General features: G+C 47.3%; 1 protein-coding gene across 3 annotated transcripts in view; it reads right to left on the bottom strand.

The window, feature by feature from the left end:
- GUCY1A2 (guanylate cyclase 1 soluble subunit alpha 2) overlaps window positions 1-17,641 on the bottom strand; it is a 1,137,327-nt gene extending 1,119,686 nt beyond the window's left edge. For all 3 annotated transcript variants that reach the window (XM_086933481.1, XM_086933483.1, XM_086933482.1), the window contains exon 1: window positions 17,360-17,641. In XM_086933481.1, coding sequence (XP_086789607.1) covers window positions 17,360-17,641 — 282 coding nt within the window. The remainder of the gene's footprint in view (window positions 1-17,359) is intronic.
- Window positions 17,642-25,375: the final 7,734 nt, after the last annotated feature.

Here is a 25,375-nt window from a genome sequence, read left to right as displayed (position 1 = left end):
CCCAAGCACAATGGAGGCAGCCAGAGCAGGCGCAGAGGATGAGTGAAACCTCACAAGCACCCCAAACGACCATCCCGGGACCTCGGGGACTGGGAAGGGCAAGGACAAGAAGAAGAGGAGGAAGACGAAGGTCAGGCTGCAGGCAAACAGGATCATAGTCACTGAGGTGATGGAACTCCATCAACAACTGTTCGTCACCCCCAACGTGTCATTGGGCACCAAAAATGGAATATGGCGGGAAATCGTGGACAAGGTGAATGCTGTCGGTGAGCACAAGAGGACAATGGACAAGGTCAAGAGGCGATGGAATGACATCAATCGGCGGACCAAGAAGAAAATCTCTGCCAACCAGAAGGCAGCAACGCAGACTGGAGGTGGGGGCCCAGCGCCTCAGCTCGAGCTGGATGACATGGAGGAGCTGGTGTCGACAGTCATCAGTGTGGAGACTGTGGCGGGAGTAGGGGGATCAGACACTGCTTGACAGGACACAACACAACCGCAACAGGGTGAGTGACCAACAGGTACTGAGGGGACGGGGGAGATGGCCACAATGGCACACATGCACAATCAAGCAGAGCAAAGGGCACGCCCACAATGACTCTGGGTCCTCACCCAGATCTATAGACGGTCTCAATGTACAATGCCATGCTGTCTGAATGTCAACATGTACCACGCGGCTACATACATGGGGACGCATTGTAATACACCATCTCCCCTTCACATCGCAGGGGCACCGTCAACACCTCCTGCAGAGCAGTCCCAGCCACTCTTCACTGATGAGGAGGAAGAGGACAACACCAGCATCGACACCCAAGCCATCCAAGACATCAGTGACCTCATCTGCCTCGCACCTCCAGGATCAGGGCAGCCCAGCTACATCGAGGAGACCCCACCCACTACCCAAAGCACCCAGCAGGAGGCACCCACAGCCCTGGCACTCCCCCAAGACCCCCAGGAACAACACGTGGCCTTTCATAGCTGTGTGCTGGAGTGCCAGAGGGACACCGCAGAGCAGGTGCGGTTGGGCTTCGGGAACATGGTGACCAAACTTGACGCCATCCTTGAGTGTGTAGCCCGCTCCATGGTCTCCAACGAGCCCTGACTGACCGCTAGAGTCATGACGCAGAGAGAAGTACACCTGTGTGCTAAGTGGCTCCAGCGATACCAGCCGTGAGCTGCCACAGATGCGGAGGCTCATGGAGGGCATTGTGCGGATGGAGGCGAAAAGAATGGCAGCCACCACTGCACATCAGTGGAATGTAGCTGGGATCTACCATGCCCTGCAGATCCTCATCATGGCATTGCTGCCACAAGGCGTGGCGATGTTGAATGCTGCTGCCCCCACACCATCCACATCCCTGCACCCTGGTTTGTATATGCCTCCCTGTGTGGCAGGCCTAACCACTCCGGCACCTGATGTGTCAGTGGCACACAGTGCGGCCGACCATCCACCTCTGGCACCTGAGGTATCAGTGGCGCACAGGGCGGCCGACAATCCACCTCCGGCACTTGAGTTGTCAGTGGCACACAGTGCCGCAGCCGGTACAGCAACACCCACAGGTGGGGCAGGGCACACATCCAGGGACGAGTACGTGGATGGGCTTGTGATCAGACGGACTCAGTAGCATTCATTCTGCCACCTGGCCTGTTCCTGGTTGGTCCCGCACATGGCCTCATGACCTTCCACTGACCCCCGATTCACTCAGATGCACTCACCTTGGACAGGGGCATGGACCGCCACATCCTGTTTGATGACCAATGACCTGGCAACCAGACTGCAAACTGCATCCCTCCTCTTCCGCACTACTTGTCTTCCACGGATGGACTCTGGCTGGCTCTCCACTGGCCCATATTGTGTAGTGTGCTCGGCATTGCCCTGTACCGCTCCAGCTGCGGAACTGTACTGGATGTGCAATCAACATCCAGTGATGCACTGCTGTGTCATGTCTTTCATCATTCATGTATATATGTGTGGATGAATGTAGGGACAGAGATTTCCCTTGCATCAATGATACTCATCCTGTGGCATGCCAGTCAGAGGGTGCTACATAGCAATTTGTTTCATGGGTCTCGTGGACACCACAACAGGGACACACTCATCAGCCACTTCCTTGTCCGGGCATGGACTGAACCACGCCAGTGCCCACGAGTCATTTTTGCAAGCCTTGCACTGTTCTGGCGTACAGCAGGCCAGACCACTCCGCCAACGCTCTGAGGGGGATCCTCTTTGCTACCCGTCGCAGGTGTACTCGCTGGTAGTGTGCTGGTCACTGGTGTTGTTCTCAGCATGTCACAGCCCCTCCCTGAAAGCAGGTTTTCATGCACACCACACCCACCCAGCACAGGCGTCACAGGCCCTGTGACCCCGCTAATATAAGGGGCCGACGACATCACATACCCCTCTGACGGTGGTGACTGGATGAGAAACCCGAGGCCTTGAAGCCGGCACGGGCCTACCACCATGTGGTGCTGACTGGGATTGAACAGAATTTGTGGCACATGCTGCATTGCAGCCTGCACAGGCCTGATACCCTGCCATGGGCCGCTAACTGGGGTTGGACAGGGTTTGTGTCACATGCTGCATTGTGGACGGCACAGGCACCCCCCCACAGGATGCTGACTGGAGTTGGACAGGGTTTGGGGCACACGCTGTATTGCGGATGACACAGGCACCCCGCCACCGGACAGTGACTTTGGGTGCACTTAGTCATTGGCACCTTGAGCTGCTGACCCGGTGTGCAGCCTGCAATGATGCCCCGTCCCAGCTGTTTGGACAGCTCAGGATTTGTGTGCCTTGCTGGACCGCTGTGTAGGTCGTGCCAGTGGGCTGCGAGGGCCTACCGCCACAAAGCCGCGCTTCTGGGTTCACAGGGTTAGTGGCATCTATTGGGCTGAGCAGCTGTGCAGACTGCGATGTTGCCGGGTGCCCTGGTATGTCCTATGCCATTGTGTCATCAAGTCCGAGCACCCGACGTGTGACCTGGTGGCCTGCGCAGCGTGGATGCATGGTGTTGAGGGTGCCATGCCGCGGACCCAGGGCTTGTGACTTGTAGCGGCACATGGTGGGACCTGAAATCTACATGCCGGCGGCAAAAGGTGAGCAGTGAGGCCCGGGTGTGCATGGGCGGGCATGCTCCGATGGGAGGAGGGAGGGGCTGGGATGCCTCCGCCTGGGTGTGCGTGGGCGGGCGGACGATGTTGTCTTGTGCAAGTGTGTGTGTCCTGAGCCAGCCATGTCTCTGGACTCTGTTTCAGATGACGGCTCTGTCTCACATGTGTGACCTGGTGTACTGCTATACGTACCGACGAGTAGTTGGAGACACACCGGTGGCAGCAGGTGAGCTGTCTGGCCTTGGTGCTCAGGGACGTCTCTCTCTCTCTCTCTTCCCCTCTCTTCTTCTGGCTCTCTCTCTCTCCCCCTCTCTTCTCTCTCTCTCTCTCCCTCCCCCTCTCTTCTTCTCTCTCTCTCTCCCCCTCTCTTCTTCTCTCTCTCTATCTCCCCCTCTCCTCTTCTCTCTCTCCCTCTTTTCTTCTCTCTCTCTCTCTCTCCTTAGCTCTCTCTCTGTCCTTTGATGTGCACAGGGCACACCTTCTCATCATGTGTTTTGTCTTGCAGGCTGTGACCGACGGATTGTGTCGAGGGGAGCTGCCATGTGTCTTCATTTATTTTCTGTGACGACACATGCATGTCACCAGTTGTGATTGTGTCACATCAGGCGGATTATTTTGTACATGTTTCGGTGTGACTGATGTGGCATGTCTTTGGTCGGAGGGGGTGCCAGGGAGGGGTGGTCCTGGGGGTGGTATCGGTGGGTTGTTGTGGCCCTCTTAGTTGTCTGTGCTGCATGCTCAGTTGCTCCATGGCATCTGTTGCCCTTCCAATGACGCCCTGGGCTGGGCTCCCTTTTGTGGTACAGACTGTGGTCTGACTTTACACCAGGTCAGAGCAGGTGTAAATTTCCTGCTGCTAAGGCGCCTTATTGTGTATTTTGTGTTCTTATTGCCAATCTGTCTGGTCGTTGTGAATGTTGAGGTGTGGTGTTGTTGCAGCTTTTTGCACGGGAACGCCTACTCTGAATCTCATTAGCGATAGTTGCGGGAGTCCTTTGTGGCTATGGTTTTTGTGGCTGCTATCGCGGGAGAACTGGTGCTGTGGGCTGTTAGCACCAGCTTGTAAATGGATAGGTAAATTTAGCACGATTTTGGCTGTGATAAAGTGCCATTAATTTGGCAATAGCTCCTTGTGAATATGCCCCCAAAACTTTCTCCACAAAACACAGACATAGGATTAGCAAAAATAAGCGTGAATGCTGAACTTGACAACATTAGCTCGGTAGCTCTGGGATGCCTCAATTACTAGGAATTGCTGCCTGCATTATCAAACTGCGTGCACCTAAATAAGATTGTTGTTGTATCTTCAGTGTAGTTTCATCCAAAATCAGAGAGATGTAATAAAGGCATCTCAAATTATCTAACATCAAGTGTCATCACATCTTTGACCCTCTACTAATGGAAGAATTTCTTCAAACTCTCCCTTTTAAAAAACAAGCCTAAGACTGCAGCGTTTAAGGGGTATTTAAAAAGACAACAAAAGAACCACTGAAACCTGTAGGAATCACTACTATTGATAGACTAGATCTCAGATCGGTTAAATTCCAGTTTTTTCAAAACAACAACATGGGGGTAATAGTTTGCTTCTCCTACCAACCACTAAATGACACCCTTAATTTGTATTAAAATGTTCGATACCACGAGAAAATCTTTAGAGTGACATTTCAAAAGGAATTGTCTCTTCTTTCACTGTTACAAGTGAAAACGTCAAGATTCTAAAAAAAACCAACCTTTTGCGGATTGCCTGGGATGTATAGTCCTTTTATCGATAATTAAAAACTAACATCTTTTTCTTAAAAGAGGAATTCTCTTTAGGATTTTAATTACGAAAAAAAAGGATGCTCTCTTTGTCTGACATGTAGATTTGTTCATCCTCAGTCACTCTGTATTTCATTTAAAAAATACAGAGCATTTTCTATTTTGGGCAGTGTTAAAATACATTGAAGGATAGAATTGGGATGAATAAAATGATGCCTGCACTGGTCAAGCTGAAAGCAGCGCTTCCCAATCAGTAATGCGTGTGGTCTGGTAATAGCTGCCACTGCACACAGACTAACAACAAATCACTAGAAAAGGTGGGAAACTAGGGAATTGTCAACATGGCGAACTCGGCATGCAATGGCTTCGCCTTGATTAAGGGAGACACTCGACAAACTGCCAGAGCCTTGAACTCGTTTTATTTGCTCGGGGTTGGCAGAAGAATTGTGCACACTTAAGGCCTCAACATTTGAGCTAATAAAAAAGGACCAGACCAGGAAAAAATTGTGTCTATCACAGCATCACCAAGCATTTACACTTCAATATAATTTCCAAATATTCTGCCAATATAATGTGTATCAGTCTTGGCACGGAAAGTATGCGCAGCCGGGCAATACTCACACTCAACAAGATACAAAGTGAATAAAATAGAGTTTTCACTACCAAAAAATGTTTCACCAGCTCAGGTATGACGAGTTTGAGTTAAAAAAAATCCATCGATCCAAAGCAAGAGTGCCTTTGGATTGATTGAAGGTCATTAGGGAATTAGGTATGTAAGAAATGTGGACCCCTACTCTAGGAAAGGCAGCCTTTAATCAAGCAACAAACTCCTCAACTCAAATTCTGTCTGATAAAAATGCCCATGCAAAGAAGAAGACTTGCCTGGACCGTGATTAATTCATATAACATCCTAAGACAGCAGAAGTAACTTTCAGCACATTTTTATTGGGCCCTAAAGCAACAATTTATGCTATATCAGCTAGGTATCAGAGACACTCAAGATCTTACACCATCGTACCGCAAAGTCAAAGTTGACGACTATGCAGGAAAAAAAGAGACACTAGTGCACATCTTCTGTTTATGCCTGGCACCCATGGCTCAATGGAAAAGCAAGTTGAAAGCAATCTTCATAAAGCTGTTCCTTTGCTCTTGCCCACAAGCAGTAACCACTTGGCTGAGCGGCGGCTCAATCCCCCTAGTTTGCAGGGGAGTACGATTTCTAAAACCGCTCTTAAAAGAACTGGATCAGTGAGGGTATGAAGTGTGGTTACCTATAAGAACGCTTATTATACAAGATAGAACTTTACTCTCCTGCCCTAGGAGATGACCTTTTGAAATTGTTCAAAACCTTCTCTTGGGATTATGAAGGGACAAGGACAGGTCAATTTTAAGTCAGCTCCCTTGCCCAGGCCACTTGCACTTTGTAACTTATTTAAGGGGTTCATCTGTTCTTATAATCCCTTTCGTAGAGGCTGACTAGGAAATAGGACATACATCCGGGCTCAAGGTATATATGTTCTTTACGAATGTATGTCATACAAGATAGTATCTTACTCTCCAGCTCTAGGAAGTGGCCTTTTGAAACTGTCCATAGACCGCTCATGTGATCACGAAGGGACAAGGACAGGTTAATGTTATGCTTCCTCTTTTGCACACGATATTTGCAATGTATGCATTTTTGAAAGGGTACACCTGCTCTTTATTATCCTGTTTTAAGAGGCTGGTTTTAGAAACATGACATACATCTAGGCTTAAGGTGTTTTCCTGATCTTTATTATCCTGCTTCAAGAGGATGACTCCTGTGTCTGGATATTTTGGAGGAACATGAGGGCTTAGGGCCAGGTTAACTTAAATTGAGCTTTTTTGCACATGATATTTGCACTCGGGTTAAGGGGTTCTCATTTCTACTATCAATCAGCACTTTACGGTTTGGAACCAGGTGGGATAATAAAAAGGTAAACTTGCTGCCCACAAAGAGTCATTAGGGCCTGCTGGCGATTTTAGTAACAATAACCCCAGATCGCATGATTTATTAGTCATTACTTTTACTTCTTGATAATGGTGTCAACGTGTTTAGTCTCATACACTTGACGAGTTTGTTAGAAATGTCTTTAATAAGAGAGTAAATAATGTTTTTTTTTCAATTGGTGTCTTTTTTTCACAGTGAATTCTTATGTAACAGACATTCTTCTTTTAAACTTTAATGTATGTTTTTTTTTAACTATGCAAATAAACGTGACTCGTACTCGTCAGTCTGAATGTGAAACCGCAATTAGAACGGCGTCTCTCTAAAGCCCCTGCATGCCCTAGTGTACTCGACTGGTTGGCAATGGAGAAATGTTAATGTAGACTTTGTGCGGGTTCTATGGTTGGATAGAAATAACATGAATTATGCATACAAGAATCTGTTGAAATTGTCACTTCAGCGGTCTCCTCAGATAATATATGACATGTGGCAGTAAGCACTTGGCAGGACACCAGTCCAAAATGGCGCTTGTGTTCATTTCGGGGAAGTGTTTTTGTTAATGGAAGGTAGGGCTGTCATGATCCGGAGACAACGTTATAAATTGTGCACATGGCCTTGAATCTGGAAGTCATCTGTTTCTGTCCTCAGAGGAAATCTCTATTTCATGTGATGCGCGCGCTCCGCGTTTGACGCATCCACCACATTAAACATGGTAGATGCTACATAAGGCGTCATGCTTGTCAAATGAAAGTAACACATCTGCTACAAAAAGGCCCTCTTGTGATTAATGTGTGAGCTCATTTTGTTTCTTTTTTTGGCGAAAGAGATAACACCTGAGGACCTTCAAAGCCCATGAAGAGGTTTGAAGGTGATGGGTGTAATCGCTTGAATCAATATGGCTTATCTTCTGGGGCTCGAACCACTGATCACTTTTATTTCTCAGTGAGCCTTTCTACAATTGATGAGGGGGATGCCCAGGCAGAAGGCTCAAGTACTCAGCGCACCTGAAGACTCAAGCTCTTCTCCACTGATGAGTCAATGTAAAGAAAAAAAAGCCCATCGCTGCTTCTTTGCGCGTGCAGACCGAACATGGCCTCGCATTTCAGGCTAGACCACTACTTTGGTCCAGAAAGAAGGCTGATTTAAATATGGTCGGACAGTGTCTCGTATTGCACATAAGAAGTAAAAAGGGATGGAAAGGAGCATTACCCTCAGGTGTCCACAGTGGTTAAGAGGTGATGGCCCAAGGGTTTACATTTGTCAATACGAGTCTCCCCATGTGGGTTGAGTGTGTGCAGAGGGGAGTCGTGAGGATGCTCTGTCTCGAGGCTGAAGTTGCACCTCACTGTTAAGGCCCAATAACTCACCAATGCATCTGCGGTTACCTGTGTCCCATGCAGAAGGGAGGTGACCTAGAAACCCAGGCTGGGTTGCTGTGATGGGACGAGGTCCTTACCGATTCGCATATGGTTTAGCCTTTGGTAGTGGCACAGATGAGGTAGTAAATATGGAATGGAATTCTGACTGATTTTCAAGTGGGTGTCTCAGCATGTCTCCTTAAGTGAAAGCTCAGAGTTTCCTGAAGCAGAAATGATATGTTCAGGCCTGGGCCCAAATTTCACTAAGCCAATCAGCTTTACATGCATCTCACTAATGAGACACAATAAGGGCAAAATACGTGTAGGGTTACTGGTTTTCGGTGGAGAGGGGTAGGGCCTCGTGAAACAGGATGGACTGCTCCAGGGTAACAAGCACTTGTAAATGCATTAGGTTTCGCCTATTAGCTTATTAATAATTTTGTTTTGTTTTAAGTTTTAGCATGGGGAGCAGTATAAATTAAACAAAACATGAATGAGGAGGGAGGAGGTGGGGGTGCGGGGGTCAAGGCCCAAGCAATGAGCACAAGATTACTAACTGCATACAAGCAAGCAACCTGAAAACTGACTGTGCGTCAGAGGTTCACAAGATAAAACTACTGTTTGTTTTCAGTCTCACTATTTACAAAAAAAAAAGAAAAAAGTGATTGCGCTGCAATCCTCTGCCAGTGGCATTCAATACACTCTCTAGGTGTGCAAAATAAGCATGTTTCGGTCACACTCCACTGGGGCAATGAAATACCCCAAATTAACCGCCCACAACTTGAGGTTAAAAACGACCCCACTGGGGAGGGGCCCCAGTCCTGCCCTTTGGGGTCAGGCTCCCCACAGCTGTTCTATAATAAAATATAATAATGAAACTGTGATCTGGTTGGGTCTCTTTCCTTCTCTCATTTTTCAAAACATGTTAAAAAGTGAAGCGATACAAATGTACACGCAGACAGACACACACATACATGCATGCTCGCGCACACACACACATAAATGAAATCCTCCAGGCATTATGAACTGTAGAATAAAAGAGAACGCTACAGCATTCCAACTCAACGCCTGCCTGTTCGCGCCTCTACGCATGCTGTAAATATCAGCAGGTCAATATGACCGCATCGAAAGCAAGCGACATGTTGTCGAGATTCAGGATTGATGCATCAACGGCGGTAAAATCTGCCCACACTATATTAAGGTACTTGCATTTCACCCGTACATTACGAGGTATTAAATCCAACGACATATTTAATATGCCTGTCAGTGCGACTATTGACTGAATAGAACGGCGTAGGCGACCTCCCAGGTCAATACCCCAGGGGTACTCTCTTGTTCGTAATTCTTCGTAGTTCTCTGGGTGCCCGGTGGCTGGCACGATACAGAAGTTGGGAACAGATGTTTGGAAAATGTAATGACATTGCAGCCAACATCCACTAAAGTTTGCGTGGGCACTCACGCAAAATAATACAGGTTAGCACTGTACACGCAGGTCTTTCCAAGAGTAGGTATATAAGTGCCATATTTTGTGTTGCGCTGCCCGCGTGAGCGCCTGCACAAAAAGGGTATTAAACGTGCCTCTGCGTATCAAAAAGTCCCCCTCTTTCCACTCAACCGAAGCGTTTCCATCTGTCCACCTGGTAGGAATGATGAGCAGCGCAAAATCATGGCTGGATCGACCTACAGTAAAGTGAACTGTGATAAGCAGAGTCGGGAATGCACTTCACGACAGAAGCTTACGCAATTTAAATATATATATCGTTAATGACGGGAAACATCTGCGCTTCGTCATAATGCTTACAGACGATGACGTCCTCTGTGGGGGGGGGGGGGGGGCAGTGATGTAGTATACAGGTCTGGAACTCGTTTTACAATTAATGTCAACTTTTCAGGGATTAAAATGGCGCCTCTGAGGTAAGAGAGGTCATGACCTGGCGGGGGCGCTATGGACCTGAGCTGTCAGCTGCCAGCAGAGTCTGAGACACCTGCCGGCCCAAGACTAAGAATAGCCTTCAAGCTGGCCGACCTGGAGCTCTCTCTAAGCACTGCGTCCTGACTCCTGGCCTGACAGGTCTGTGCATGATTGCACCGCTGTCGGCAGCGCAGCCCATCAGGCCCCTTGTCCTAGTGCCTTGCTGTACCGTGAGGTGACACGCAGCGCCTCCAAGGCCCAGCGACAGGGCGGGTGCAGGCATGACATAGGCAGAGCAGTATTTCCCTGCCTTCTTCCCTGGTAAAGAATGGCATTTGATGCCTTTTTAGAGGCAATCTGGCGAACCTCTTCTGGTGGCACCGTGGGCATCTGCCTAGAACTGGAGTGACCCAGAACCAGCCCTGCCTGACCCTCTTTTCATTTCCTGCCTGATTCCAACAGGGCAGAGCTGAATGGACTGACACATGACGCAAGAGGGCTCAAGACCCAATGTATCATGAGGTGCTTGTCCTGAGAGTTGTCCCTTTTTACCAACTCTGGTCCATCAGTTCCTGCACTCCCTGATGCTCCCAGACCACTTAATAAACGACACCCATTAAGGTTTAATGGGGAACCCACCATACCACATAAGTGTGACTGAGATAAATGAGGAAAGTGGCGTGATTTGGAGGTAAGATAAACTATGTATGATGTAGTGTGTTTTTAGGTCTATAAAGATAAGTATATTACCACTCCCCGCCCCACATACACACACACACATTCACAACTGATACAGACATTAATTCACACACATTCACAACTGATACAGACATTAATGCTGGCACGTTTTCTGTTTCCTAGAACCTCCAATTTAATCAGAAAGGAAATAAGAAATATGAAGCCAAAGGTATTTGCCAAAATCGATATAGAGATTAATGCTGGTAGGTATTGTGCTTTTTAGAACTTTCGATCGGAAGACAACATTATTTGCCAAAGGTCAGACAATATTATCAAATAGAGGAAGACACCATTCAAAAGCAATTTCAACAGTCTTTGACTTCGACGCTAGAAGTCGCTTCCACAAGGTCATTCATTTTTGTATGTTGCAGAGCAACTTTTACAAGAATATAATGTTTCGTCCACTATTTGCTAATTTTTTTCTGTACAAGTTATCTTATATAAGATGGCCCTCGACGTCCGTCAAGAGAAATGTCTTGTCAACATTATTGCTATCCAAAGAGCACAAAGAAAAGCAAGTGGTGAATTTGCTGCATATACCTCATCTCGTACCCAGAGTCCAACCCCTAAAATCATTTGTTAGAGAGGCGGCTGTCTACAAGGCGAATATGAATCAAGCTCAGAACCATTTTGCAATCAGAGTAAATTTACATTTCAGCCTCGGGCTCAGCAGCTCTTGGAGGAGTTCGCTCAAACACCCATTCTCTCTCTTCTGGAGACCATCTGAATAATGATCTTCAGCAGTTTAGTTGAAGGGATGGACAGGACACAGATTTGGAGATACAGACTCCCAGCTATCAGCTAGTGCAGCTGCAAGCATTCAGTAAAACTCATAGCCTATGAGTGGTCCAATGAGAACAGAGAGGGGGCAAAGTTCAAAGGTTGAAAGCCAATCAGGAAGGAGGTCTAGAACCATGCATGTGCTGGTGTAAGGTCGGGACCACTTCTAGACCCTCTACTTATGTACACAAAGAGATCACTGTTTATTGGACGTGTGCGTGGTGGCCATCAGAGGGCTGGCAGTTGAGACTAAGAGTTCCTTGGAGGCAAACTGCACATTGCAACACCAGCATGACTGACAAGCATAGGCTACAATTGTCATTTCCAAAGAGAAGTTGGTGAAATGTGCCACTTTGTTAAAATATTTGCAGAAACGTCCAGCAATATGAAGCAATTTGTTTCCTACACATATATACATACACAATCCTTATATGTGTGTTATTTACGTGTAGCAAACTCCAGAACGACTTAATCATATCTGAGAACCCTATCGGTGGAGATGAAAGCGAAATGCATTTAGGAAAACCAGAGAAAGTTAGCAAAATAACCAGGCTTTTAATACTTTGTGTAGTAGATGTTGCCACCTCAGGGTGTAATAGGAATTAGTGTGATAATTTGAGCCTCCTTATAGGGACAAATGTACAATGGGGGGGCAATATAGAGTCCATGCCAGTACTGCCTGCCTGCGTATGCCTGTACATCTTAAGAAAACTTGTAGGCTCTGGTGAGGAGGGACTCGGTCTCGCGTTACTGCGGTTCCCCTTTCCCTCATTTATGAAGACTAAGAGATAAAGTCACTCTTCAATAGAGGATCCGATAATGAAGAATCACACCTGGTTTGTGTGAGGGGTTGCGTCCTTTAAAACAAAAACTTGTCTCACAAAATGTTAAGAGCTACCTTATCTCTTGGTATTTCCAATAGAGGAACACATGGGACCCCAATGGGGAAACATCCTTTACAACGCAACTTTTACCACGCAGTGCCTTTATGACGCAACTATTACAACGCAAACCATTACAACGCATTGCGCTGGGGGGCGCTCTAGGATAGGGAATAGATTTAATTTACTTACTATCCAACACCTTCCCTAGTGTCCACGGGGACTGGAGTTGGAATAGTAAATTAAACTATTCACTATCCAGCACCCCAAAGCACTATGCGTTGTAAAGGTTTGCGTTGTAATACTTACGTTGTAAAAGCATGCGTGGTAAAAGCATGCGTTGTAATGTCATACATCCCCACAATGAGCTGAGATTAAATCCCGTTCTAGAGACCCTACAATCACCGCACTATTTACATTTTGCTTGGGTATTCTGAGTAGCAAAAGCTCTGCAGACCCTCATGACCTATTGGGTACATATGTTTCTATTTTATGACACAAACACCAGGAGCGTTCCCTCAAAGGGGCCAACCACAGTAGAGGAAAACCAGCCCTCTTACCCAGTTCTGCCTCCAACAGCCAACACCAATAGACTGTCTATAATGTTGCTGTGTTTGGTAATGTCACCATGGAATTGAGATGTATTGCAACACCGTTCACTGGATGTACCCTTAAGACATTTATAGGCCAGGGTCAAGAACCTTAGGTTGAACCTGGCCCTAATAGTCAGTTGATTGATTTTTGCAGCTGAGAATCTTGGTTTATATTCAGGAGCCTGAATTTCCTGCACACATCTGCATTTGGTACAGGCCATAACCTTGCAATGTGTCAGTCTGGCAGGCCATCAACAGCACATTTCCATCCCCTAAATCTGAATTAAACAGCACCTGGTATGACCTTGTAGGTGTCAGCAGGAAGAAACGTGATTTTCTTTTGCAGCTGGCAGGTCTTAAATCAACAGTCCTTGGTTTGTCAGTGTTGGAAGCAAGACTCGAGTTTGAGTCCAGGACAAAACCCAGATTCTTGACATGCCTAGCAAACTGCATTTGAACCCCCAACACCAAGGGGGCGAAGCGCCATTCACAGGAGTGAACCACTGGGGCTCACTCGCATTACTTCACTCTCAAAAGCACTGCGTTTTAACCCACTGTATCTCAGTCAAACAACAATTGTGGGGAGGGTTAGGAATAGACAATCTTACATTTTTCAGACGACCCAGCTACTGGAAGATAAAGCTGAGTACCTCTGGCACAGAAATGACAATTTACACCCTCATGGCAAGTCAGATGGACACAGAAATATACTGAAAAGTAGACACACAATTGCAGAGCTCTGGGCAGCCCCACTGTTGATTGGTAGAAAAGAAGAAATAATGATCCCAGCTCCACACGTGGACGACTCCTCTGTTCAGAATCCACAACAATGTTCTTCAAGAGCTCATAGACTAGTGAATGGATGACTGAGTCAAAAGCCTCAGTGGGTTCAATGTTGCTGGGAAGGAATGCGCCCCTGACCTGAGGTACGTCATCCCAAACATCTCTAAGTACCAGCCTGAATCTAAAGACTTAATTAAAACAATCTAGGGTGGTACGCTAGAACGGTCTCATGCATTTTAGCCAGCGGCGGGAAACCAGTAACTGCAGACGCAGCATTTTAACATTTCACAAATCGAGTTCAGATAACATTGAGCACTCCATTTGGGGTTGTTCTCTCTGCAAATGAAACATACTCTGAATAAGCAAACAGCTCATTTTCGACGTAAAAGGACACATTCAAACACGATGGGGTTGTTCTCCTACGCCCAAGACACACAAACTCCTTTCTTTGTTCTACATAATAACGGTAGACTTTGGTGCCTTAACCTCGCCGAACTACCTTAAAATGCAGCATTAAAGGCCAATCACTGCTTAAAAACATAGGTCACCTACCCATCGCTTCCTGCTTGACAGCACGGGGTCATTGTGTCAGGAATGGCGACAATATTGATTAAAAAGACACTTGTGACAGTGCGTGCAGCGTGCGCCCTGCTCCAGGGCATGCGTGCATTCCACATGATTGCTCCGTGCGTCTGCCTGTTGTTTTCAACAGAGCTTCTTCGTTCTAGCGCTGCCTACCAACACTACCCCCTTCAATGCACGTCTAGCGCCTGAAATGGAGGACGGGGTACTTCGTTACCGCGTGTGGGAGGAAACACAAAAGCATCAGCAAACGAACGACTGTCGAATGCTTAATGATGTGCATTAATCTCTGGGCAAGGTACATCCGCAAGCCCTCGTCACTCGGACAGGGTTTCTTTCGGCGTCCCTGCGTTCACCGCAGACACAAGTCGGGGAAGTCCCTCTGAGGTCAGCACCTCTGAATTCAAGAGCGCAAGGTTCAGACACGGTTCGCTCTGCGGCGTGATCCATGACAGCGCTTTAAAGGCAGAGATCATAAATAATACAGTCATCCTCTGCCGTGCCTTGTAACCGCGAGCTCTTGGCCTCTCCAGGAACATTACAGGTACTTGAGCGCACTCCAGCAGGCTGGAGAGGCCGCACACGGACGCGACGGAGGCACGCTAGCCGCTCTGCTGGGCGTCTTCTAGGCGCCTTGCGCGGGGGGCGGGCGCGTGCGAGGAAGTCTGACTTTGGACTTCCGCTACGGAGAGGGTTCTATATTAAAATCAAATTGTGCGTCAAGTATGCGCTGTCAAGGAAAAGTGGGCGTGCGTAATTAGAGGCAGATGCGTTGTTTCTACAGCTGAGGCGTGGGTTCTGCCACAGGGAGCGCGGGTTGTAAATCTGGTTACATGTTTTACCTAGCGCCGTGAAGCGGGCGAAGGTCTGAATGGGGGTATCAAAGGTTTCAAGGGGGCCTCGGTGTAAGCATGCCTCTTACAGTGCGCCAGCCCACCCCAAACCCAGGACGCGGTCAGTCAACGATGTACGCATGAAGACGTCAAAGTAAGGTCAGGGATGAGTACTTCCGGCAACCCTCACACTCACCTTTAAACTTCACCTTCACACACCCTAGGCACAGTGGCAATGGATAGGAAGGAGGTAATAGGTAAAGATGGCCAGGAGGGATACAAAGCGCGCGGGGAGGGGAAGGCACTGGATGAAAGGTGAAGTAAAGTGTTCGTGATGAAGTAGGTAAAGACGGTGGATACAGGGGAGGCTAGCATAGACGGGAGGGGGCGTTGAAGGGAGATGAGAATGTTAGGGAAAGGGGGGATGTTGAAGAAAGAAAAGGAGGCAGGTGAGGAAGGTGGAGTTGGTGGCTGCAGGTTAGGGTGATATGTGTAGGTAGGAAGGCGAAATGTTGGGGGTGAGCACAAATGGCAGAGACTGTGCTGGGCCGTGGAGGAAGATACTAAGGTAGAGTGAAGTTAGGACGGTGGAGACAGATGAGGGCGGGGGTGTAAGGGGAGGTTGATGGAGAAATGCAAGTCTTTTTAAGGCAGATGAGTGAGGAGGATCCTCGGGTGGGGGGGGGCGGTGAGGTGGACAGTGGGGAGGAACGTGGAGGTAGCAGAGAGTGACCAAGGCACGAGGAAGTGTCGGAAGAAGTATGGCGCAGCCAAGGGTGGGTGAGGACTGCAGGCGTGGATTGCGTAGGGAGGTAAGGACGGCGAAAGGTAGTGGAGGTGGTAATGCTGAGAGGATGCTGGAGGCAGCTGAGTGGGTGAAAGGCAGAAGTCAATACTGTGGCGGAGGCAGAGGGATATTTTGGAGGCAGGTGAGGTTGATACAAGGGAGGGTGGTGAATGCAGAGGGCATTGTGGGAGTGGTGAGGCTCGTGCAGCAGGCGTGGACTCTGTGTATCCAGGTGAGGAACACAAAGGAAAGAGAGGGTAGGAGAGACAGGGGAGAGTGGTTGTAAAGGTGAGGATAGCAGAGGCAGTTCAGAGCGGTGGAAGTAGGTGGAAGTGGTGCAGACAGCTGAAGAGGGTATAGACGTGGGTCTGTGGTTAAAAGTAGGCAGGATGGTACAGACAGATGAGCACTGTGCAGTAAGGGGAAGATTGGATAGACATGTGCCTACGGTGGAAGCTGGCATGGTGGGGAAGGCAGGTGAGCATTGTGCATTAATGTAAAATGGAGAGCTGAGGATAGTGAAGTAAGATGAGGATGGTGTGAGAGAGCTGAGAATGGTGAAGTAAGATGAGGATGGTGTAAAAGAGCTGAGAATGGTGAAGTCAGGTGACAGTAAGTGTAGGGAGCTAACGATTGTGAAATCTGGTGATGGTAATTATAGAGAGGTGAGGATGGTGAAGTAAGATGATAGCAAGTGTAGAGACCTGAGGATGGTGAAGTAAAGTAATAATAGTTTATGGAGTTGAGGATGGTGGAGCAAGGTGAGGGTGGTGTAGGGAGCTGAGGATGGCAAAGTAAGGTGAGGATGGTGTAGAACGCTGATGATGGTAGATTGAGGTGATGGCAAGTGTAGGGAACTGCGGATAGTGAAGTAAGGCGAAGATGGTGTAGGGAGCTGAGGATGGTGAAGTAAGGTGAGGAAGGTGTGGCGAGGTAGGATGGTGAAGTAAAGCAAGCATGGTGAAGAGAGCTGAGGAATTAAGGCGAGGATAGTGTAGAGAGCTGATGATGAGACATTAAGGCGAGGATGGTGTAGCTGATGATGGTGAAGTAAGGCGAGGATGGTGTAGAGAGCTGAGGATGGTAAATGAAGGCGAGGATGGTGTAGAGCCGAGGATGGAGAAGTCAGGTGATGCAAGTGTAAAGAGCGGAAGATTGAGAAGCCAGGCGATGCAAGTGAATCTGACATTGGGCTCGATGAGGCGTGCTGCACGTGCTGGGCGCTCCGCTGAATCCCTGTGGCCGCAGGAAGTCCCGTGCCCACCCCGCATGCTCACCGTGGGCGCCGTCAGCTTCCGGATGCTCTCCCCCAAGGAGTCCAGGTTGACCCTCCTCCTCCTGGTCGTCCTCCGAGGCAGGAGCTCGCGGGTCTCTCCGCGGCTGCGGGCGGTAGGCGGGCTCCGGCTCCCATTCCAGCAGAGCCGGGCGAGCGGGCACTCGGGCCCCTCAGTCCCTTCGGGTCCCTCGGGCCCCTCGGGGCCCTCCTCCTCGGGGCTGGTCTCCACATAGTCCGAGCCCAGCGAGCTGAAGGATTCTGATGAGATCTTCCTGCGGGACATGCTGGCTGCGGCGTGGGCTGCGGTCGGGGGCGGTGGCGGGCGCTCGGGGGCCGCTGGCCGTCAGGGCACCGGGACCCGCGCCAGCTGCTTGGCGGCAGTGCGGCTCATGGTGGCGGCCGCAGCCTCCTTCCTGCACGTCCGCTGGATCCCCCGTCCGTCCCCGGGATGCTGCGCCGCTGTCTGTGGTGCTGCTCGTCTCTCGCCTCGCTGCCTGTGTTTATAAAGCAGATGCCCCCCTCGCCACCCCTCTACACACTCTCAGGATGCTGCGCTCCCTGCATCTCCCTGCTCTGCCCTCTGTGCAGTGACAGTATCCGACGGATCGCCTCTCCTACACTGACTGCCTGCACCCCACGGCTCTCCCACTCTCTCTAATGCCTGCACTTCACCGCTCTCCCTCTCGCTGCACTGCCTACACCTCGCTTGTCTTGAGGAGCCGCGTCACGTGCCTCCATTCCCAGGCTTTCCTCGTCTGACGCCAAAATCATCTTTTGAATAAGCGTGACACACTTTCCTTTCCTTTCCCGGGAGCGGCGTCCGCCTCCTCCCAGCCGGAGGGAAGAAGAGCTGAGCGAGCAGAGGGGGAGAGGGGAGGGGAGAGACGGGAGTTAGGTACCAACGCCGGGTCGGACCGCATCCTCGCCCTCTGCCACACTCCGCTAACTAACACATGGAGGCCGAGGGACGAACAGACAGAAGGGCATGGATGGATGGATGGGGAGCTGGATAGATGGATGAGCCAAGAGATGTGTAGAATTATAGGAGGACATTGGAAGGAAAATGAAGCAGAACATATAGGATGAAAAGGAAATAAGTGAATGATAGCACGAGGAAATGAGAGAAGTAAGGAGGAGGAGAAGGGCAGCAAAAGTGAAATGGAAAGAGAAAGGGAACAATGTACACAGAGGGAACTAAAGAGAAAGAAAGAGAGGGAGCTAAAGAGAGGTGGGCGGAATGGAGGGGAAACGAGATAGAGAAAGAAACCAAGAGAGAGAGAGAGAGAGACGGAAGCGGAAAGCGGATGGTTTTTAAAAGGGTGAAGAGGCGCAGCAGTAGACAGGTCAGAGACACAACTCCATGGGATCACTGACATTAAAACGTTGCTAGAAAGCAGTACTGTGGCCAGAGCAGGCCGGGCTCTTTTCTTTTAGAATCCAATGATAACCCTTTGACTTCTTATTAACCGAGTTATTGATGGAGCACCTTGACGTCTAATGTGAACTGACGCTGGGGGGAGCAGCCGTGTAAATGGAGCCAGGGCTCGATACAAGTTCTCCCCCTCATAGCTTCTGCAGTTTGTGACACAGTCCTGTCGTTCCTTAATATAATACATGCTTTAACCGCAGTAGTGTTTCAGAAACTAGTGGCCTTGTTTGTGAGACCACTGCGTCATTTTTGCACCACGCAAAGTGGAACATGCGTGACGCAGGGCTCTGAATCAGACTTATGAAGCCACGCAAAGCCACCCTGCACGGATTTGAGTGGCCTCATAAGTCTTGAGTAAGGCAACTCAGTGCAGATCGCTGTCACATTACTCTGCACGGGGGGGGGGGGGGCGTTACTGGGCTTTGCAATGGGTGTTCCCACGTAAAACCCTTTGATTTTGGAGCTGCCCCAGGTGTACAAAAGCTTGTAAGCCTGGGAAGCGCCTAATCCGTACGCCTCCTGAGGTGAGGCTTGATGAAGAGAAATACTTTATTTCTCCTCGTTTCCCCCTCTTTCATTGTGCTGCATCACACACAGAAAGAGGAAACATCTCTTAGGATTGTTTCTGTGCAGGAAGGTGTCCCTTCCTGCACAGAAACAATCCTGCACGCAACGGACGGACCCTTGCACCATGGTGCCTACGTTGACACTAGGCTTCCAAAATTGCATCAGAGAAGGGAGAGAGGACAGGAATGCACTGTATTGCATATATATGGTGCATTCCTGCCCTTTCACTGTGGCGTCGGCCAGTGCAGCAAGATGGCTTGCTGAGCTGCCCTACGCCAACATCCCATAAATGAGGATTGCTTTTGTGCAGGAAAGTGACCCTTCCTGCATGAAAACAATCCTGCATGCAACTGAGGCACCCTTGCCATGGTGTTACAAAAAGAGTACTGGGCTGTTCCAGGGGAGAGTACGTGTGCAGGTCACAAAAGTGTCTGGATGTGCTATAGGCTCGGTGGAGTCCTACCGAGGGGCATCCATTTTGTTGGATATAATGGCCTCACACACCCTTGCAGGTGTCATGCTTCATCATTGGCAATGCTCCTCGTTGGGTAGACGGTGCAAACCCCAACGAGCAACACCTCTAAGAGGGGCTCTTTGGCGGAGATCTTTTCATCCAACTGCCTTTTGGGTGAAGTGCGAGTGAGGGGCCAGGTTGGTGTAGACAGAGTAGTGAGTTAAAATGAGGCTAAGGGTACTAGGAACAAATCCCTTGCTTCAATTAAAAATAGAGACTGGTCGGTAGATCAAGTTCTGTAGACAGATTTATTTCTTTGATAGGTCCTGATGAATCGCGTGTCACTGTACTTTTGTGAGAAACATATCAACCACCCTTTACACTTACTAGTCTAGTCTCGAGCCAGGAAACATAATTTTCCAGCGAGTACAGACCAGTCTTTATTTTTAATTGAAGCAAGGGACCCCCTGAATAAAATTTGTTCCTGGTACCCGTAGCCTCTTAGAGGTGTTGCCCGTTGGGGGTTGCACCGCCTACCCACCGAGCCTCTACCACATCTAGACACTTTTGTGACCTGCACATGTACTCTTCCCTGGAACAGCCCAGTACTCTTTTGTAACACAGTGTCTTCAAGGGCGCATACTGTGGCTGGACCTTCCACTCTCCCTGAGTGGTAAGCTCGCCCTTCCGTCCGGACACATCTCCCCTTTTTGTATACGACCCTTGCAGGGCGCAAGTCCTAAAAAAAGAAGTGGGGGCAGGCTGACGTCACAACAGGAAGTGACGTCACGAAAGGTGGCTTGCACCATCAGATTTATGGCCTCCCCTCGCTCACCCCTTAGATGCGATTTCATCAGAGAAGCCAGCGCGTGAGAAGCGTTCTGAATGAGCTCCGATCTCGCCCCAGAGAGGCCTAAGAGTGAATGTGTGACTCCATTTACACCAGTTGTCGAACTCCCGGTAAAATAGGTGGGGGGACGCCGTCCACCCGGGTGGTACCCCGACTCGAGCACTGGACCCTTGCCATGGTGCCTACGTTCCTGCAAGGCTGCCGAAACGGCACCAGCTGAGGGAGAAAGGACAGGAATGCACCATACTGCATTAACACGGTGCAATCCTGCCCTTTAACTTTGGCATGGAGCAAACTTGCTGAGCTGCCCTATGCCAAAATCCCTTAAAAGAGGGCCTACATATTTCAGCCTCTCAGAACTTTTCCCAAACACAGCACATCAACACGTGAGCATGGCACTTTTTTTTCTTTTGAAATCAAGATGCATTTTACCCCCCACCCCCCCCCCCCCCGCTCTGCGCCCCTCCCACCCCCACTCTCTCCAACGGCGAAACACAGTGGCATCCATTCTTTCTTTGAAAGGCTACATACAGCCTGGAGCAAGGATCGAATTAGCTGAGGGCACTGGCATTAAGGTCAGACAACATTTGCAATTAATCTTTGGTGTTCTCATCAAAGCTTTACAGTATGAACACTAACATCTTATTTTTATATATAAGAGTTATTGTCATCTGTTCAGGACATTAACAGCAGTTAAAGCACTCGGTTGTTAAGAGCACAAGGACAATGAACTGATATTAATGCTCAAATGCAAGTGGGCAATACAGTTGTATCACCCTTCCCCCTAGTCAGAGCCAAGAACAGGCAGCCCAGCCCACCCACAGCCCCTGCCTGTTTTATGTCCCCACGTCATTCTTGCATCTCATTCATAACCTCAGAGCTAGGATGGCCTCTCCCCCTTTACTGCGCATGCTCCATCGGTTACCCATTCGTAAAAGAATCACCTGTAAGGTCTGCTGCTAAACTCTCAAGTCCTTGCAGGGCAAGTCACCAAACTACCTTTCGGCTAAGCTCGTCCACTATTGTCCTTGCAGAGTTTTGAGATCCAGTGATAAAGCCTTGCTTTCAGTTCCACATATTTCTAAATCTCGTGAAAAAGGGGCATATCTTTTTTCCTACTTGGCTCCATTTTTGTGGAAAAAGTTTCCACTTCATATGCACCAATGTGAAATTAATTTTATCTTTAGGAAACGTCTAAAACAGCACTATTTGAAGCCTAATCAGTCTGCTACTCTGCTCATGAGCAGTTTGCCTTGCGATACCCCTCCCGGTTGGATTTGTGCGCACTAAAAGTTAAAGTGACACAACACAGCATAACATAACAACCATAAGTTGAGAGGGACAAAAAATCATACCAGACCACCAACATTGTGTAAAATGCTGCTTTTATGGAATAGGTCTGTGTTTCCACTATTCCACGCTTAGATATATCAGCTTACAGGCCAGCATAAAAACTACTTAATATAAGAAATACATAAAAAAAAAATTAAAAGCACGCCTCTGTCTATAATGTGTAGTATAGGGTTTTACTGTTCCAGAAATTGTTTATGTTTTTGCTAACACACATCTTTCCCTGCTTTCGGTATGTTAATCATGCACTCTATGGTAAACACTTATTTGTTAAACAGTTCTGGCGTAACAACATTCCATGGAAAGCAGTTACATTCAAATGACTATTTTCATTGTATGCTTGTTTGCCGGCTTCATGGTGCATGAGGTCTACCAATAAAGCATTTGACTTGATGAGTATTTACTACAAAATCCCAACCACCCCTCCTCTCTTTTGGTTTTCCTGGTCTTCATTTATTAACTCACCCGCCTGCCCCAGCATTGCTCAGCCTTCTGCCCCCTTACCACCACCTAATCCCAACAATGCCCCCAACATCTAATATTTTACTACACACTGGTCCTCTGGAGTGTAACAGGTCCCTTCCCACCATACAGTCAGCTGACTTCACTCTTAAATGAAGATTCTAAATATATATTTTTATGTACAGAACTTTCACAAATTAGCTACAAAGAATAGGTTTCTGTAACCAGATGCAACTTGATTGTAATGTAGTATGAGAAAGAAGACATATGTGGTATGATTTATTGTAATATTCACCTAATTTTGCCATAACTATATACATTAATGATACTTTCGGTATGTGTTATTTGTAAATTGTAAAGGGTGAAACTTTAAATTAAAGAAAAATGAGACTGTCTTATAGTTATATAAAATGTTCACCTCCTTCCTGCCGAACATACATTACGTTATTTGGAACTGATTAACTAGTAACTTTTTTAGCACAATATTGTGTCTCCACTATGTGTACTCAATTGTTTCTATGGTCCTGTTATTTGTAAGGCTTTCCATAGTTATGTTTCGCAATTTTTGTCCACAAAAATCTATCTAAACAACAAAAAATAAATATTTGTAGTGTGCCACCAGTATATGGTACCATATGTGTATTTAGTACGTTTATTTATATATGTGATATTCCTTTCTTTTGATCAATTAGTTTTAGGCCATGAAGACTTTCCATATAATGAAACAAAACGTATTAGCTGAGCAAATTCTTGTAATCTGTGGAAAGAATACAGATTTGGAAAAAGGAAGCATTCAGATCAACATTTTTAGTGAACGGACCGTTACTCTACTACATATTTAATAGATGTATTTTGCTTCTTGGAGAGTGCAGCCCCACCTGAAGCATGGACCACATGCCCAAAATACCAAGCCATAGAATGGAGATTCCCATACTAGTGTCTGTCCCCGCTTTCTGGGGTGGTGAAATTGCAACAGAAGCTCAACCGCAAAGGAAAACGCTATTGTCATTAGGCTGACTTTCTAATATTGCACACCTGACAATATCATCCTATAGAATAAACGGAAACCTTACAGACCTTTAAGCTCCTTCATTCCATTTGTTCCTCCTACCATATCTCATTTGCCTGTTCTTTCAGTCCTCAGACATCTTTCCCCTTTCAAACCTACCAGCCATAAGAATGCCTCCCAGACCAGGTTCCACTTTATCTTTCCAGATGTGCCAGTCTTCATGAGTGTATGAGCTTTCAACATACCGCACCACACCAAACTGATTTGTCCACGCGAGAGCAAGGCCAACCATCTGCAACACCTTAACATAAGCAACACTAACTAAATGTTACCTTCATACCCACTGGATTTAGGAAATCCTTCTGCATAGATATGTTCTTGTCCACCTAAATACCCTCTAAAATCATTCACAAATCATCACCAAAGTTCCTATTCCTCTTTCCACTTTATTTTCTAAATTATTTCTCTCATTTTTGTCCCAGCTATTTCAATTCCTTTTCATTTTCCGATTCTTCTTCAATTATCTTTCCAATTTCATTCCATTTCTCTTTGAAATTCTCTTTCTAGCTCTCACTCCAATTTTCTTTCCAATTGTCTCTAGAGTTAATGTTCTGTTAGGTCCCTGTTGTTCTGACCTGATGAAAGCTCCTGCCATCACTAACACCTATGCAGGAAAGGAAAAAGCGCACCTGCCCTAGGAAGCAGGGAAAGCGGAAAGGGAGTGAAAGAGAAACACTGTGCTAGATCTCTTGAAATGGATCATCACAGGCTGAGTGCGCCACAGGGCAACTTTGGTGTGGTTGTATGACAGAACCATGCATGCATTTACCATGCATGCTTTTACCATGCATGCTTTACCATGCAATACATTTACCACACATTGGTGTTTACCACGCATATGTCTTTTCCACACATGCCTTTACAAAAAAAATGTAAGCATATCGCAGTTAAGTGAAACCCTAAATATATATACATATATATATGTGTATATATATATATATATATAATATATATATATATATATATATATATATATATATATATATATATATATATATATATATATATATATATCGCATATACATGCATATGACATCTATATATCCACATATACATACATATTTAATATAAATTCCCTCAACCACCCCAAACCCTAAATATACTCTTACCACCTAATACCCTTACCCACCCCTAAACCCTAAAAACACCCATAGCACCCAATACCCCATACCCAACCCTAAGCCCTTAAACACCTTTACAACCCAATACTCTTAACTACCCCTAAACCCTAAAAACTACCTTGCCACCCAATACTCTTACTTAACCATCCCTAAACCCCCTAAACACCCTTACCACCAATACCCTTACCCACCCTATAACTCTAAAACACCCTTACCACCAAATACCCTTACCCACCCCAAAAATCAGCCTTACCACCCAATACCCCTACCCATCTCTAAATTCTAAAAACACCCATACTGCTCAATACCCTTATCCACCCCAAAACCCTAAAACATACCCTTACCTCCCTATACTTCTTCTCACCCATAAACCCTAAAAAAACCTTTAACACCCAATACCCTTAACAACCCTAAAATACATTTACAACCCAAAACTCTTGCCTACCCCTAAATCATCCTATAGCCCTACTCACCCCTAAACCCTTAAACACCTTTACCCTAATTCCTAAGATAAATATTTACCCATGAGGGTAGAGGTCCACTTGATGTGTTGATAGTGCATCTGAAATGGAAGAAGGATTCTATAAGACATATGGCACAGAAACAATTACTTTGCACCTATAGGCCACTGTAGCTTGTTGTTTGTTAAGATCTAGCTGCACTTTATCTCACTAAAACACTTTATAATTTATATTTTAAAGCCAATTTTGCACAA

The sequence above is a fragment of the Lissotriton vulgaris genome, chromosome 8 (genome assembly GCF_964263255.1).
Source record: "Lissotriton vulgaris chromosome 8, aLisVul1.2, whole genome shotgun sequence".
NCBI classification, from domain to species: Eukaryota; Metazoa; Chordata; class Amphibia; order Caudata; family Salamandridae; genus Lissotriton; species Lissotriton vulgaris.
Note: the sequence above shows the minus strand (reverse complement) of the source record. Positions and strands in the feature narration are given on the sequence as shown.